This window comes from Euprymna scolopes, chromosome 3 (genome assembly GCF_053919585.1).
Source record: "Euprymna scolopes isolate OS-2025 chromosome 3, ASM5391958v1, whole genome shotgun sequence".
Classification (NCBI taxonomy): domain Eukaryota; kingdom Metazoa; phylum Mollusca; class Cephalopoda; order Sepiida; family Sepiolidae; genus Euprymna; species Euprymna scolopes.
This window is the reverse complement of record NC_136484.1, coordinates 110,499,029-110,516,820: the sequence shown is the minus strand read 5'-3', so window position 1 is coordinate 110,516,820 and position 17,792 is coordinate 110,499,029. Positions and strand designations below refer to the sequence as shown.

The following is a 17,792-nucleotide window of genomic DNA, read 5'->3' as shown; positions in this document are numbered from 1 at the left end:
CCTAGAGTGGACTCCTGGCCTTGAAAAGCCGTGACACTCATATATATAAAAAAAAAAAAACAATTTAGATTCAAGGCTTCGTGGTTATAGATTAGAGTAATTAAACATCACAATTATACGAGGCGCCTTCAATAAGTTTCCAGACTTTTTTGAACAGACATTTAAAATTGTCATGCATAAATCAAGCATCAGATTTTGAGTGGCATAAAAGATTCAAGGAAGGCAGAGAGTTTGTGATGGGTGATAGTTATGGGAAGAGTAAGGAAGTCAGAACACTAGAGTTGATTGACCAAATAAACAATTTTATAGATAAGGACCGTCGTGTGTCTATAGAGACAATAAGTGCACAGTTTGATGTCAGTGTGGGAACTGTAACACAATTATTCATGAGGAACTGAAGAAACTTAAGATTTGCGCAGAATTTATCCCAAGTGTGCTCAATGAAGATCGGAAAGAAAGATGTTGTCATGACAGCCGAGAGATGTTCGAGCTGATCAATTCAGATCCCGCAGTTCTTGATGATCTGGTGACCTGTGATGGAAGCAGTATCTACTGCTATTACCCAGAGCCCAAAACAGAGTTCCCTGTAGAAGCATGCTGGCTCTCCCAGACCCAAGAAGGTCAGACAGAGCAAAGTTACCCAGAAACTTATCATAATTCTTTTTTTTGACAGCACCGGGTTCCCACTGGACAGATAGTCAACAAGGAATACTATGTTGAGCTTTTAAGGGACTTCAGGAAGAGATTCCATCGGAAGAGGCCCTGTCGGTGGGGCATTAGAATACGCCGACTGCCCCTCTGCAGAGGGTAAAAGTCCCTCAATGGGGGTCGTGGATATGACCTTAAACTATATCCAGTGGTAAGGGCCCCAGCTTGTGGGCTTTGGGGGTGGGGGGTGGAGCCACCCTTTAATTACTATTGCTCCCAGGTCCACTCTGACCCGGAGTGGTAGTACCTGTTAGGGTCCCAACTATGGGTTAAATAGAAACCGGCGTGAAAACAACAAATATACTCTATTAAAAAAAAAAATTCTTAAATCTTTGGATTCGGCATTAAATAACCCGAAAAGGGTTGATATGCCGTAAAACAAAAACAACCAACAAACCATCGGAAGAAGCCATCTATCTTCAATGTCATTCCCACCAGGACAATATACCAATCCACAACTCCATCCTTGTCATAGACTATTTGACCGAAATGGGCATGAAGACAGCTACTTTTTATGGTCCATGCCTTGCTCCCTCTGACTTTAGGTTATTAGAAAAACTTCAGAAGCGGTTGTTATGGGACAATTGAGAAGATGAAAGAGGCTGTGACGAGGGTCAGTGACATGATCACATAAGAGGACTTCCACTGGGGGTATCAGAAGTTGTTGTAACCGTACAAGTACATTTCAGCCGGTTGGTTGGTTGTTTTTGTTTTACGGCATATAAACCTTTTTCAGGTTATTTACTGCCGAATCCATAGATTTTGAAGAAAAACAAAAAACAAAAAAATAATAGTTACTCATTCTGTCGTATTCTATGTGGCCAAAAACTGGGTGATCGATTTACGTTACATTTATATAGTACGGTGAACCTCCATTCTAAAGTCTTTATCAATTACCTAAGTATTTCCAGGTTGTTAAAGTGTAATTAATAAGGAGCTTATATATACATTTCTCTGAATATGGTATTATTTCTCTCCAACTGTGAGAGATGTGACACAAGGGTCGGAAAGTGGGATTATAGAGTCAGTGCCTTCTGAAGAGGAGCACTCTGACCTACAAAAATGTAGAGGTGTCTCAGGTAATTAACAATAAACTGACACCTTCTCAAAGAGAGAAAGCAAAACCTGGGTTGGGGCGAACCTCTGTGAGAGATGTTGGTTGGTTGGTTGTTTTTGTTTTACGGCATATCAACCTTTTTCAGGTTATTTAATGCCGAATCTAGTTATTTTGAGGAACGGTTTTTAATGGAGTATATTTGTTTGTTTTTTTTTAAGTGGATTCTATTTAACCCATAGTTGGAGCCCTAACAGGTACTACCACTCCGGGTCAGAGTGGACCTGGGAGCAATGGCAATTAAAGGGTAGCTCCACACTCCCCAAGGCCAGCAAGGTGGAGCCTCACCATCGAATATAGTTTTAGGTCATAACCAGGACCCATTTCAGCCGGATGAGATTACTTCGAAGGGGACTAGATAATCATGTGTGTACTATCAATAAAAGTTGTCATACGAAAAAAAGTCTGAAAATTTATTGAAGACACCTCGTATGTAGTGAGCGAATATATCCTGTCCTGAAAGGAAATCTCAATTAACTACATATATAGCCGAGCGAAAGACTTAATTGCTCAACTATTAGACAGATAAAACCTAACTCAACTCATAATGTAACAATCTGAATTCACACATTAAGTATAATAGTTTCTTATGCGTATACTATACTAGCAGGGAGACCCGATGTTGCCTGGGATTGAATGATGATCAACGAATGTTTCACGCTCCCATGTTTTTATTGTCATCGGAATCGGTGTAATCGCCCATTTTTCAATCAAATTGATTCATTTCCTGTTCTAGTTGGGGACCCCTTGCGGTGCACTAGGAGGAAGCTTCACATGCCTCCCCACAGTAATTAGTCCACAATACATTGGAGACTACATTGCACTGTAGAGAACCTATTGTTGATTTTATTAAATTATTATATATAACGGCTTGAATCTAAATTACAAATGTAAATATTAAATATCATTCGTCAATGGTGCTCATATCAAAGAGTCTACTGCTGATTTTATATGCCGGGCTTTTTTGCTTGTGTGACAAAAAAATTTCTCAAATGAACATGTGATGTTAGGCTGTCTAAGGTGTTAGGCTATATAAGGTGTTAAATCGTCTGTTACATCATGTCATCCGATTATTTCGATTATTGATACTTATCGAAGACATTCCTATACAAAATCTATCTAAGAACACTGCCAGATACATAAAGTACATTTGTGTGAAATTTCATAAAAATCACCCCAGCCGTTGCGGAGTTTACAGAAAACAAACTCTCACACACACACACACAAAGTTCATATTATATATTACATAGTAGAGAGGAAAATGTCACCACTTACCAAGACCAAAAGCCACTCGAGGACAAGTGCTAATGAGGTTGTCAGCTAGATGATAAACAATATGAAACAATTGGAAACGATTTGTAGAATGGACCAAATTTGATTACTTAAGATGGCGGTTCAACAAGTATTTGATGGCATTGAACTCGAACATAACAATGTTGTAGTCATCAAAGAAACTGTCTTGTGGTGTAATGTTATAAAGATAAGTCGTAGGAAAAAAATACGGATGGAAGTTCCGCTTGGTTTTAGGTGCACAAAGTAGAAAGAAAAGCGCGAGGTTTTGCGTTCAAATGTTTTTTTTTTTTTTTTTGTTTTTGTTTTTTCGGTCTCATGTGACCGTCGAGGAAAAAGTTGCTATTTATTTCAATGTGCACCACAGGCGATCAAACAGACAAAACGCAATACTCAAATATAAATAAAACATGATTCCCCTTCATGTCTAGCGCCTATGTCTAACATGACATACAAATCTTTCCAATATATTTGGAATCCATGAATATATTTGCACCCACTTTTTATCATCCAAAAAATAAATAAACTTCTCCATTCTGTCTATCATATTTGTTCCACATTTTATAAAATTCTGAATTAATTAGTGCATTTATTTTGAAGTAGACATTCTGCCTCCCTTTCGCACAAAACTTAATTTAACTCAAACTAATTCTAATTCTATGATAGTTGACATTACACTATCGCTATGTGACGAATCTATCGTCTAAAATTTATAATGATTGGCTAATTAGTTTCGGAGATCACCCATTCTCTCTCTCTCTCTCTCTCTCTCTCTCTCTATATATATATATATATATATATATATATATATATATATACTAGCATGCTGTCCAGCGTCAGTCAATTGTAAAATGACTTAAACATGATATTTTAATTTATACAGATTGTATAAATTGTTTATTGATTATTATATTGTATCCAATATATGGTAGTGATTTCAAGAGTTTAAAATGGTAAGACTTCATTAGTTACTCAACCTCTTGAAAACAGTAACCTCAGCCTCAGATTTTATATATATATATATATATATATATATATATATATATATATATATATATATACACTAGCAGGTTGCCTGGTTATAAAATATGCTTTAATATTTAAATTTATGCAGATTTCGTATTTATTATTATATTTGGTGTGAAAAGTTGATCCACATATCAAACGGGAAGTTCAGAAGGTGTTTAAGAATGCCAATCGATTGATCCGCCTCAACTATACAGAATCCTGGGGAAATTGGGGATTTAAAGAGACCCGCTATCGATATAACTTACTATCGTGGAGAAGTATACTTTTCAATGATTGACTGTGTTATTTTTACATACTTTTTACGTTCTTGTTCACATGTATGTGTTGCATTTTAGAAGAAAGTGATGGAGGTAAAATGCCAAGTCGAATAATTGTTTTGATTGGAAACGATTTTAATGAGAAGGAGTCTCTGGGTCCGAGAGTTCTGAGTAATTTTGTTCCCAAGGACCAGTTTCAAGTCATAAAACCTCGAAATCTTACAAAAAGAAAAAAAAAAGGATTGGACTGTGCGAGAGGAGTTGGTGCTTTGCAAAGAAAGGAACGTTATCAACGATCCTTTGATGGAAAGAAGCAGAATACTCTTTCTATCGCTAAATATCAAGCTCAGAATAATCAGGCATTTCACCAAGGTTCTGGGCAAGGATAGTAACTGCTTTACTTATTGTTCCAGGCCTTTTCCAGGATTGAACATGGAGGAGTTGAAAGCTAGCATCTTTGACAGTCCTCATATCCGTCAGCTCCTTAGAGATCCAGAGTTCGAAAACTTAATGAACGAAATGGAATTGAGAGAATGCAAGGCATTTGTTCTAGTAAGTGAAGAACTTTATTAACAAAAATAAGACCATAAACCATGCAGAACTTGTCAATAACATGCTGACTGCTTTCAAAAACCTGGTCTGGTCTGCAGCATGGGGGGGTCAAGATGCAATACCTATTTTCACATATGGACCGGTTTCCTGAGAACCTGGGTTCAACGAGTGATGAGCAGAGGGGACGGATTCCATCAGTACCTGAAACAAGTAAAGACAAGGTATCAGGGTCACTGGAACGCAGTTGTGATAACTGACTACTATTAGAATCTGAATTGAGACCTCTCTGTCTTTGAGTATTCTAAGAGTTCGAGCAAACGGAAGTTAAAGCCCTGAAGTTTGAACAGTGGTGAAGCAACATGCAATTTACGTGTACTTTATCAATGCATACCATTCAGTTTACAGGTAATCAATATATGTTGTTGCTAAACATTTTTTCTCTTAAATACATATTTAGGATGATATGTGTTGACAAAAATCTGCTGATAATACCACAAAGATGTATTCGATTTTTTCACAAGATCTGATTTTTTTTTTTCAAATTAATAGTGCTCCCAGCGTGACCCAGTCGTAAAATACGCTTAACTGTGATATTTTAATTCATGCAGATTTCGTATTTATTATTATAAAACCAGTACTCTAATGATTATTATATTGTACCCAATATATAATAATGATTTAAACAGTTAAAACAAAAAAAATGACTAGTATACCATCAGCTTGAATTAAAACCAAAACATTTAACATCTCAGCCTTAGTCGTTACCGTTTTACCTATCGACAGATGGATGAGAAAACGTTACAAATTAATTATTTAAATGTATAAATGTATATTTGCGCATGTAAAAAAGTAACTGCTTTATTTGACTTACTCATACCAAGTTCTCTTTTAATTTTTGACTCCTTAGCAGCTTTTACTACTGGCTAAAAACCAAATCGAATTTTTTCCATAGGTCCAAATCCAAGTCTGTAAACTAAAAGTTGAGAGAGGGGTTTGGTAAAGACCGTTCCACACACACACACAAAAGGTTACTTATATATGTGTGTGAGGGGGTAACGATTTCTGCCAAACCCCACTCTCAACTTTTAGTTTACAGACTATGAACTTATATATATATATATGTGTGTGTGTGTGTGTGTGTGTGTGTGTGTGTGTGTGTGTGTGTGTGTGTGTGTGTGTGTAAATATATACACCCTAAATGCTACACAACGCATATCCATTACTGAGTATATTAAGAAGTTCATGTTAATAATTTTTAAATTGAAAAATAGGCTTTTAATATCAATGCCAGTGCAAAAGAAAACTTAACTTTATACATACACTAGCATTTCATCCCGGCGTATCCCGGGTGTTTGGACGTGTGTGTTGAGCAAAAAAAAAAAAGTGGTAGTAGGAAAGCAGGCTCGAACCCGTAACGCGAAAACGGAAAAGAACGGGGAAATATGACATCTCCCTGTTACGACCACCGCCAAACCGGAAGTAACGTAGGTTTAAATTAAGGCTAGACAATCGAAAAGAGGAGATAACTTCCGAAAATATCGGCGAAAAAAGCGACCCTTCCCAGTTGAAAAGTGCCCAGTTGAGGGTGAATAAATTAATGTTTTTAGGCAATATTTCGGTATTTGTCGTCTGAAGGTTCAAGCTTCAAAACGATATTGATCTAGTGAAAATCGGTCGCCTCTGTTTAAAGTTTTCGGCAGACATGCAAACATACATACATACATTTATATATTGGTAGCTCAAATGTTCGACCCAAACCGATTAAAAAGCTTGCCCTATATCTGAATACCCTTTATGTAAAATTTCAAATGTTTAGTCCAGAAATTGTCTGAGTAATTTGGTAAAGATCGCAGAGGTCAATTTTTTTTTAACTTTGACCCCTATTATGACCCCTTAACATTTAGTGTTTTGGGCTCAAATTAAGTTATTAAGTTAGATCCATGTCCAAGGAACTTATATCTAAAATTTCAAGTATTTAGACACAAAATTGGCGGGGGGTTTGGTAGAGTTTTCAAAGGTCAAATCGTTGAATTTTGACCCCCTTAACAGTCAAATTTCTGTCCGAAAACGAATTACAAAGATTTTCTCAAATCTCAGTACCCTATATATCAAATTTCGAGTCTGTAGACTGAAAATTTACAGAGTTATTGTGTAGGGAAATGTACATAGACAGACACACAGACACACACACAGATGACAGACAGACACGTTCACTTTTATAGATATGTAGATTTATTGCGATATCGGATCTGCAATGGAGGATTCACTGATGAAACATTCTCGATTTTCACAGAAAACTCGAAAATTCACTTAAAATTCTCGAGACGGCATCTAAATTTTCGTAAACCGTCTCTGTGTAAACAAGGAGAACATACCCATAATTTGGAACTCATGGGTATTCGATGAGATTGTTTCCTTTTTTCTCCTTTCCTCCATATACTTTTTTCTATCCTCGCTAATAATTTGACCACGTTTTTAAATGATGTCCCCTCTTTGTTGCTGACGTTCATTTTAAAAAGTTTCGGTCGAAAGACGTCTCGATAGAGATTTTTTTCTGCCGCAATCGTTTTTGTCCAATTTATGTTTTTAAACATACAGTTTGAGTTAAGGAGAGAAAAATATTTTAGAAGCGTATTTTTCTTTTTCTTTCTTAATAAAATGTTTCTTGTTTAATTGTTTATGGTTAAATCATAGAGAAAAAAAAAGCAAATCCTCATTAATTAATAATAGCACTGCGCCGGGGTTTTTTTGGGTTTTTTTTTTTTTTTTTACTTGCCTCCCCCAAGTAGGGCAGAGTTAGACACAAGATCGGTTTTTAATGTTGGGCAAACCAGCTTCCCCAAAAAAGGTCTTCTTGGTTAGAAACAAAAATTTTTTTTAAATGTCTCAGTCATGAAGGATTTCTCCATTAAACGAGACCCATCAATGAAGTGCAGTATTAGAACTGATACTACACTTTGATTTTGGTCCTAAGGCCAAGAAAGAAAAAAAGGCAACACTGCGCCCGGTGTTATTAAAATGTTTTATAAAAGTATGTACCCATAAAATATATATATATATTTAAATAAGGGGGTAGTCACCAACAATGTGTATTTTTTAACATTATTTTATTATTCCGTGTCTTGGTTTTTCATTGAGAATTATGTTTAGATCATTGTAATAATGTTTTTAAATCATTAAAATCGTTTTTACGCGTTTCAGACGTTCTGTGAAGCGTCCTCGTCAGAAATTATTTTCAAGTGTGTTGGAGATGTAAAAATAGCATTTTTGTAGTTCATTTGAAGTGTTTCCAAGGGGTGGAAACGTGTAAGTGTCTACTATTCATAGGAATGTTCAAATTTTATTACTCTTTTATTGGGCTGTGGCAAGGCCGCCGACCTCGGCTGTGGTCACTCCTGTGTTGTGTTTCTCTCTCTCACTCTCTTTCTACTTGTGTTTTTTCTTTTTCTTCTTTTCCTTTAGGGTAGTGTGTGTGTGTGTGTGTGCGTGTGTGTGTGTGTGTGTTTTCTTTTATTGGTTTGAGAATGTGTGTACTGTTTTATAGTATTATGAGGTTATTTGCTTCCCTAGGAAGGTGACTGTGATCCAAGGTCATTACTAATGTGTATGTGTGAGGAGGGGGGGAGAACCAGCTCTTCTGAAATAAGAATAGGGGTGCTTTCATTCTATTTTGCTATTTATTTTATGGATTCTTGGATTTTAGTATTGTGATTTTTCGTTTCAGTCTTTTCGGGTATTCTTTATATTATGTTTGTTTAGATAGAGGGGTGTATTTAAAAATATGTATAGGGTATTTTTTAATGTTTCTATTTATTTGTCTCCCCATGTGGGTATGGCCATACCCAGGATCGGTTCCTAGTGTGGGGAAGATCTTATTCCCCAGAGGGGAGAGGCAAATTGGAGGGTTATATGTATGGGAGGGGGATTATAGAAGGGATGATAGTTGTCTCAGTCATGAGGGATTTCTCATCCACTGACTGAGGTGGAGCGAGGTGTTGGAACAGATATTATACTATGGTTCTAGGTGTTTCCTAGTGTTGTTGGTTTCGAGGTTAAGTAGGGTTGGTATTGTTCAGTGTGTTGTATTAGAGATAGGGGTGTTATGTCTGTGTGTGATTATATGCGCGCGCGTGTGTGTTTTAATGTATCGGTTCTGATTTATGTGTGGGTGTGTATATGTATATGGATGTGCATGCGAGTGTTCCTTGCATTTCATGTTTTTGTGTGTTGATATTAGGCTCTGTTCAATTCAGGAGTTAATCTTATGATGAAGCTTTTTTCCTGTGTAAGTAAATAAAAATAATTGTCTGTTTGGAAGATTGGCATTATTTTGAAGCTATTTCCACTGCATGTGTGTACGTGTTTTGAAACATAGAGGTGTCTGTTATCTGCAATTTTGATGTTGCTCTTATGTAAGGCCACTCTATTGCTGAAATTTTTGGTGGCGCCTATGTAGGATTTGTTGCATGCTGTGCATCTTAGTGCATATACTACATTTCTGGAGGTGCAATTTAGATCCTTTTTTATTTTGAATGTTTGTGCTGGGTTTTTGAATGTGTATGTGTTTCCTTCTATTATTATGTCACATACTCCACATCGCAGTTTGTTGCATTTTGTAACCCCTTTTGTAGTGTGTGGAACAAGTTTTGAGGAAGTTAGGATGTGTTTTAAGTTTTTGGGTCGGCGTTTGCTTTTTATTATTTTTGTTGTTTTAAGTATGTTGTTTAGTTTGTTGTTCTGATTAAGGAGGATAAGGTTTTTTGTTATCAGTGTGAATAGTTCTGGGTTGTTTGTGTTGTGTGTGGAGACGTATGCAAAAATTTGCTCTTTGTTGTGTTCTTTTGGGGTTCTTAGTTGGTCTATTAGAATTTTTTCAGCCAGTTCAATACCTTTCTGTATTAGTGGTAGTGGATATCCTCTTTTCCGCAGTGTTATTTGTAGTTAATTCAGTCTAGTCGAACGGAGGTGTCTGTCTGTTACTATGGTGCAGACTCTACGTGCTAGGGAGTAGGGTATTGATTTTAGACAGTTTTTAGGATGGTGGCTTTTGAAGTGGAGGTATTGTTGAGTGTCTGTGGGTTTGTGGTAGATGTCTGTGATTATGTTGTTGTTTTTTATTGTTACTAGGATGTCTAGGATAGGTAGTTCTATGGAGCTTTGTTCTAGTGTGAAGTTTATTTTTGGGTGTAGATTTTGTAGCAAAGTATGGAGTTCTTTGATATCCCTCCCATGTGGTTTTCTAGAGGATAAAGCAGTCGTCTAGGTATCTTTTCCAAGATTTTATGAAGAGTGTTTTTATATTGTGCCCGTACTTTTGCTCTATCCTTTCATAAAGGGTCTCTTCTAGGAAGGCGAGTGTAAGGGTGGCATATGTCGGTGCCATTTTAGTACCCATTGTTGTGCCTAGTATTTGGATGTAGTTGTCTTTATTGAATTGGAAGGAGTTGTTATTGAGGATTATGTCGATGCTATCAATCACGAATTGTTTATTGAATCTGGGGTGTAAAGTCTGTGTATGTTTGTCAATCCAATATCAGATAGCTTCTTTTCCTAGGTTGTGGGATATATATATATATATATATATATATATATATATATATATATATATATATATATATATATATATATATAAATATATATATATATATACATTCATCCACACACAGTATTATTTCAGTGCAGCTAGACAAGGAAAAACCTGACCCCCCAAACGCCAGTCAAGGCTTCTCACTATTACGCTATACGGCTGCTGCTTTAACGATGTTTTGACATCATCTAAATGCCTAAGCTCGATTTGTTTACACAAAGAGCATTGCTTAATACGCTAAAGGCAAATTATATATCACTTCCCAATATGCTCAACCCAAGATAGGGAGCATTAAAATGTAGTCTCCGTTACATTCCTTTTCTCCCACTACTTCTCATCATATTATATTATGTTTGGTCGTGGTCCAACAAACGGACGCATAGATTGAAAGACATACACCCTCATACACACACGCACACACACACACATCTTCTCATTGTATTACTTTATTTATTTTATTCACTGTTGTTTTGTATACAGTTATCTAATCTAGTATCGACTTTTCTTTCACTTATTTTACTTTTTTCTTTTCAATTATAAAGCTTTCCGCTTCCTTAAACGCCATTTTGTTTGCATGGTCGCATGCAAACTGAAAATACACTGATCAAACAGACCCGACATTGTTTTAATTACTTGCTTTTTATCGGATACAGTCGTGGGCACAGCGATACGGTTCATCACTGATGATTTTCAATAATGGAAACAAAATAAAGAAAAGAAAAGTATCCACCGTTTTTCTTTATTACAACCGCACCGTTTCCTGGTGTTTCTTTTATGCTCTAACTCAAAATGAATTTGTAAGGATCGTAAAGTTCCTTTGTCAACATAATAATTTACCTTAGCCAGAAAGAAGCCATCCACTCTGAGTAAAGTTTGTATGATTAACGTTGTGAATAAATCACAATTGTTCAAAAGACTTGCATCAAATCGATTGTTAAGATCGCTCGGAAAATGGTTGGATCATTCTAGCGTAGGAGAAAGTATTGGTGGTCAAGTATATTTCCGATTCTCGCTCTTCCTATCCGAACCACGTGATGCAATGGAGGAAAACATGTCGGTTTTTACTCGTAATACCTCCTAAACCAAGCTTCCCATCTTTTAGCACTATCGTTTGTAACATATATTTCTGATTCTCGCTCTTCCGATCAATATCACGTATTGTACTGGAAGGGAACGTGACTTTTTTAGCATCATCGCTTGTAACACTCGCTTTTTCCAGAGCTGAAGTAAATGTATCTATCTATGGAAAAGCCTCCTGTTTTGATAAGCTCTTAGGATTAACCTTCAGTCCAGACCAGACATTAAAGACTTACATAAAATCTGGTATATTTGGATCGTCAAGTAAATAATAAGTGTTTCTATGTGTTTATATACTAATAAAATGATGATGCATTAAAGTTACAAAAGCATTATCGAAAGGGCCTTTTTGTAACATCCCAACAACACGCACAAAACATGATCTACAAGACAGATCTCAGACATCCACCATATACAATAGCTAAAATAAGTGTAATTCTTAGTAGTACTAAGGTACCTATCTTTAACCGAACGTACTCTGGGAAATAGTATCGATAACTTGCCCTTCGTATTTTATAATACCGACCCGGAAGCTCTTGCCGATAACCCAAGGTAAGATTAATTTCTGGGCTCCATACAGTACAACCTTTATTATTATTATTATTATTATTATTATTATTATTATTACATAGTTAATAACCGTGATAGTTATAGACATGAGACTATGCTCGGTTTGCTTAACTATGTCCCATATCAGACATTACATGATCCAGCTCTAAGAACATAATATTGTTGCGACTTAATCGCAAAATTATTTCTATGAACGCTAAAACGCTCTAATTGTTTCACTCTTTTTTTACGCTTTTTTTTTTGCCGTTCGCTTTCCTCTTCTCTTCCCAAGGCAAGCCAGTTTTCACAGAGATATGTGAACTCAAAATATTTTCCAACCAATGAAAATCGTTTCAACCGCTAAGAAATAACAGGTCCACGTGAAAATGAGAATCCAATGGTAATTTCTAAAATCCTATAAGACCTAGTCACCAAAATCAGTTTTCTCCAGACTCCAGCAGCCGCACGTGATAGACACCAGAATGTACGTTCTTCAACCCTCCCGGCAAATGGGTGGGGGGAGTAAGATGCAAAAGAAAAGAACCCAATGACTCACATACCATTCGGCGTAATCTCGGGCATACATTTCTACTAGTGTTGCGATGATTATTTGGAATCGGAATCGGGAATCGAAAAAATCGGATCTTTTTGGGATATCAGAATCTGTATCAGAATCGAGAAAAACTGTGCCTATTTTCCGATGCCAACAACGATTCTTTTAATTGGCTTTTTTATTTGATTTTCTTTAAAGAAAAATATTCTACCGCTGATAGTAATACTAAAATAGTAAATATCTGTTGATTTTAACCTATTAGTAAAACTAAAATCGATAGATCATCCCTCACAAGTGTATTTTTACGTTTAAGAAAATATCTGCACATTTAACATATGTTTTTACGCTAATCGTGAAAAATGACAACTTTACTTTACGTAGAGATTTATGACAAAAATGACAACTCTACTTTACGTAGAGATTTAGAAAGAATGGAATCGGTAATTGTATCGGAATCGGAAAAAATATTGTAATCGTCCTATCCCTAATTTCTACATACAATCAACAGTGAGGCGAACAAAAAACGAATTGTTACTCATAGCTATACACGCATTAACAAGAACAAGGCAACGCGAGAATAACGTCAAGGATGAGAGTTCATATAGAAACGTTGTTTAATTTGAATAAAATAACACACTGAAGATGGAGTATACCTCTGAAATATATTTCTGATAAATTTCAAACAAGTTTATTTTTGTTTATTTTCTTAATGTTATGTTATGATTTGGCTTTCAAGCGCACTTGATGCGTATTTTATTTTATTCAAATTAAAACAACGTTTCTATACGAACTCTCATCCTTTACGTTATTCTCGTGTTGCCTTTGCACAGTTCAAACATTTCAAAATACAACCGCTAGATACAAAGCGCGGTTCTTTACAAACAAACTTCTTTCTCCAACTTTACATCATGGCAAGGAAGAAGAAAAGGGGGAAAAAATTAAAAAAAGAAACAAAACAACACACTGAAGATGGAGTATACCTCCGAAATATATTTGTGATAAATTTCAAACAAGTAAAATATTTGTTTATTTTCCTAATATTACGTTGTGATTTGGCTTTCAAGCGCACTTGATGCGTATTTTGTTTTAATCAAATTAAAACAGCGTTTCTATATGAACTCTCATCCTTAAAGCAAAGATATATTTCCGAGCATCCTAGAGGTTAATCACGTTCAAACCTAATAGACATTCCATCAGTTGCCAGAGAGAAGTCTCTTCAACCGAACGTGAATAGTCTTCAAGATCTTCAGATGAAATGTGGAGTGAGACTCAGAATTGAAAAAGAGTTCGTGCTGAAGTTCGCTGCTCGTCGCGTGTTTTTAATGACATGGTCAGTTATTGAAGACCCGTATGTATTGGCAAGTACGTCCGTTGCTCAATATGTCTAATTTTTGGTTTTGCTAGGCACGTGTTGCAGGACTCTGTCATCCAATCTCAACGTTGTTCAACCCACGTAATTGGTACTACTACTACAATTAAAATTGTAAATTACATATACATTACATATGTGTGTGTGTGTTATTCTTTCGCTAAAACAATTTTTATACAATAAATTACATTAATTTCTGGTGGAGTCTTTAGCCATACACAAAGACTCATTGTTGTCCAAAATAGTCTCTACAAAGCCAGGGGCCACGCCACAATATTATAAAATACTATACTACGACGAACATAAGAGAAGTAAACTGTTTGTGAAAAATATGAAAAATAATTTAATACTAAGACTGCAGTTGCTCAAAGGTTGTTTGATACAGTATACAATAACTGAGGAGAAACTGACATTATTGAAATAGCGACATGGAATAGCACCACACATACCTCAAGGAATTGATACATTGAGTGCTAGAATCCCAAAGAGGAGATAATCGTAACTTAAATTCCAAAGAAAAACAAAAGCTGTTATTTGCTATAACTACACTGTAAACGGTTGTTGCGAGATCTCAAAATGGTCATCGAAAGAATCAGAGAGTGCTGGAAATCTGGGGAAAATTGTTGTTTTTTTTGTATTTTTTTTTTAATTTTTACCAGTGATGATCAATCGTTACTAAGAAATGATCACAACTTATGAGTGAAAAAACTTTGAAAGAAATACCGCTAAAAGCGTTTACTGCGCTTCGCTGAGACTAGATTAAAATGCGTTTTTAGCGGGATTTTTATGAGTGTATATATATATATATATATATATATATATATATATATATATATATATATATATTCTTGACAATTAAAATGCGTTTCTATCGGGCCTTTTATCAGTATATATATGCATACATATATATATATATATATATATATATATATGCATATATATACACACACTAGCACTATATACTATATATATACACATATATATATATATATATATATAAACATATATATATATATATGTATACTAGCAGGATGACCTGACGTTGCCCATGATTGAATGATGATCAACAAATGTTTCACACTCGCATATTTTTATTCTCATCGAAATCGATGGAATGACCCATTTTTCAATCAAATCGATTGAGTGCCTGCGCTAGTTTGAAGCCCATCGCGATTCACCTAGAGAAAGCTTCACATGCCTTTCGCTGTGGCTGCTCACAATATATTTGGTGCTACATTGCACTGTTGAGAATCTACTGTTGATTTTATGAAATTATTTTTGCATATGATAGCTCGTATTAAAGTTTAAAATGTAAAATCAAGTATACTGCTTCAATTGTTCTCTAAGCAGAAACATTCATTGCAAACGCGCCCTTGTCATATCAAAGAACCTACTGTTGATTTCATATGCCTGGCGTTACTGCTAGTGCGGTGATAATGGCTTAAATTGCAGTTTTAAATCAAAAAGTCAAGTTCATCGTGAAATTGGACTTTAAACTAAAACATTCATTTCGGGCGTGTCACTAACACATCAAAGAACCTACTGTTGATTTTATATGTTAGGCCTTTCGGCTTGTGTGATAATAAAACTTCTCAAATGCGCTTGTAATGTTAGGCTGTGTAAAATGTAAACTTTGGTCAAAATCGCCTGTCACTTTTTCATTGAATTATTTCGATTATCGATACTTATCTGTCATTCCGACACAAGACCTATCTAAGAACACTGCCAGACACATAATGTGTCTTTGTGTGATATTGAGTCTAATATAATATAATAATAAATACGGAATCAGCATTAATCAAAATATCATATTTAAGTGTATTTTACGGCCGGGCAATACCGAGCGACCTGCAAGTACACACACACACACACACACAGAGAAACACACACACACACACACACACTCTCTCTCTCTCTCTCTCTCTCACACACTCACTTATATATATATATATATATATATATATATATATATATATATATATATATATATGTATATATACAGGGTGTCCCAATAAAATATATACACTCTTTAAATGATCATAAAACTAACATTTATTATGAGAAAGAAAAGTTTCATACATCAAAATACTATGAACAAATATAGAAACAAGTTAGTTATCGAAAATGTTCAAATTATTGGTCATTGTGGTCCATGAACAGCTAACAACGCTCACTGATTGAATCGAAAACGTTTCTAATCAGTTCAATTGGTATGTTGACACATCTTCTTTCAATGGTTGCTTTCAACTCATTCATTATATCTCGTTTTGTGGTGTCAACTCTGTGTTTAACATACCCCTCAACCCCGCCCCCCCAAAAAAGAAAAATCCAGGGGGGGTCAAACCGCTGAGCGTGGACATTACTTGATACTTGCTCTTCGTCGTAACTATCTCTTTCGCAGGTGACTATCAAGATATGCTCTTACGTCATGATGATAGTGGGGAAGTGCTCCATCCTTCTGGAAGTGCCATTCTTTATCCCTAAACATCTCTTGAGAACCTGGTATAGCGTATTCATGTAGCAAGTTGAGATAATTTAAAGAGTGTATACATTTTATTGGGGCACCCTGTATATATAACGAAAATAAAGGCGATTAGAAAGCAAACATCGCTTGTCGTCGTAAAACTAGAAAATGCATTGAAAACCAGTCAACCAATGTATATTGCGTCCACGTTCAGCGCACGTTGGGTCATTTTATTGTGATTGGTATTTCCTCGAACATGATCAGTTTATCATTATCTGCTTTTCTTGGAGAATCGGAGATCGATGATGCACTGGATGACAACACAGAAAATCCGACATTGAATACAGAGCGCTGAGTCGAATTGCGACTCTACTTCCGGCTTTTAACGTGTTAAAAAAGACAAGTATTAGTTATTTCATACCTAACCAGAAAAAGAAACATTTTGGGAGTGACATTGATTAAAATCAAGCACGGGAAGAGCATTAAAGACAAACAGTCCGGAAAATGTTCTGACTCTGGTTGAAAAGACAAAATTACTTTCATTTTCATTTTGCGTGCTTATATGCACAATAATTGCAATAAAGACGTTGCAATATTTTTCACTAATGAGGGTATATATTTAAATGCTGCCAACATCGGCAATATTTGGCACAAGGCCGGAAAGTGGGAACCCCGCAGGCTCCCCTAAAGGAGGGGCACCCCTGCAATTTTAAAAATTGGCTGAGTAACCGTGTCGGCATTCCCCAGTCGGGGCGCCTCAGGCAGCAAGCAATAAACTTGCCCCACCGGAAAGCCCGGTGGCAAGGCCTGGGAGGGTGGACCTCCTAGGTATTACCCAGGCGGCGTACCTCAGTCCAACAGGTGTTGGGCCGGTTCCCGGCCCCTCACCTGTTGGGCTGAGTGTCAAGTGACGAATCCTTGACCTGTACTGCCCTGTCTTCCTGCAGCAGAAGCCGCTAGGAGACACATCCCATCACAACAGACGCACTAATGGGGGTATATATTTAATTGCCGCCCACATCGGCAATATTTGGCACAAGGCCTGGAAAGTGGGATACCCGCAGGCTCCCCTAAAGGAGGGGCACTCCTGCAATTTTAAAAATTGCCTGAGTAACCCCGTCGGCATTCCCCGGTCGGGGCGCCTCAGGCAGCAAGCAATAAACTTGCCCCACCGGAAAGCCCGGTGGCAAGGCCTGGGAGGGTGGACCTCCTAGGTATTACCCAGGCGGCGTACCTCAGTCCA

The 17,792-nt window shown here is 36.4% G+C and overlaps 1 protein-coding gene across 1 annotated transcript in view; it reads left to right on the top strand.

Annotated features, from left to right (window-relative positions):
* The first annotated feature begins 4,830 nt into the window (after positions 1-4,830).
* The window catches only part of LOC145262188 (uncharacterized), a 160,362-nt gene continuing 147,400 nt past the window's right edge, over positions 4,831-17,792 (top strand). The window contains exon 1 of the mRNA XM_080119808.1: positions 4,831-4,950. Within this exon, the coding sequence (XP_079975934.1) occupies positions 4,831-4,950 (120 nt within the window). The remainder of the gene's footprint in view (positions 4,951-17,792) is intronic.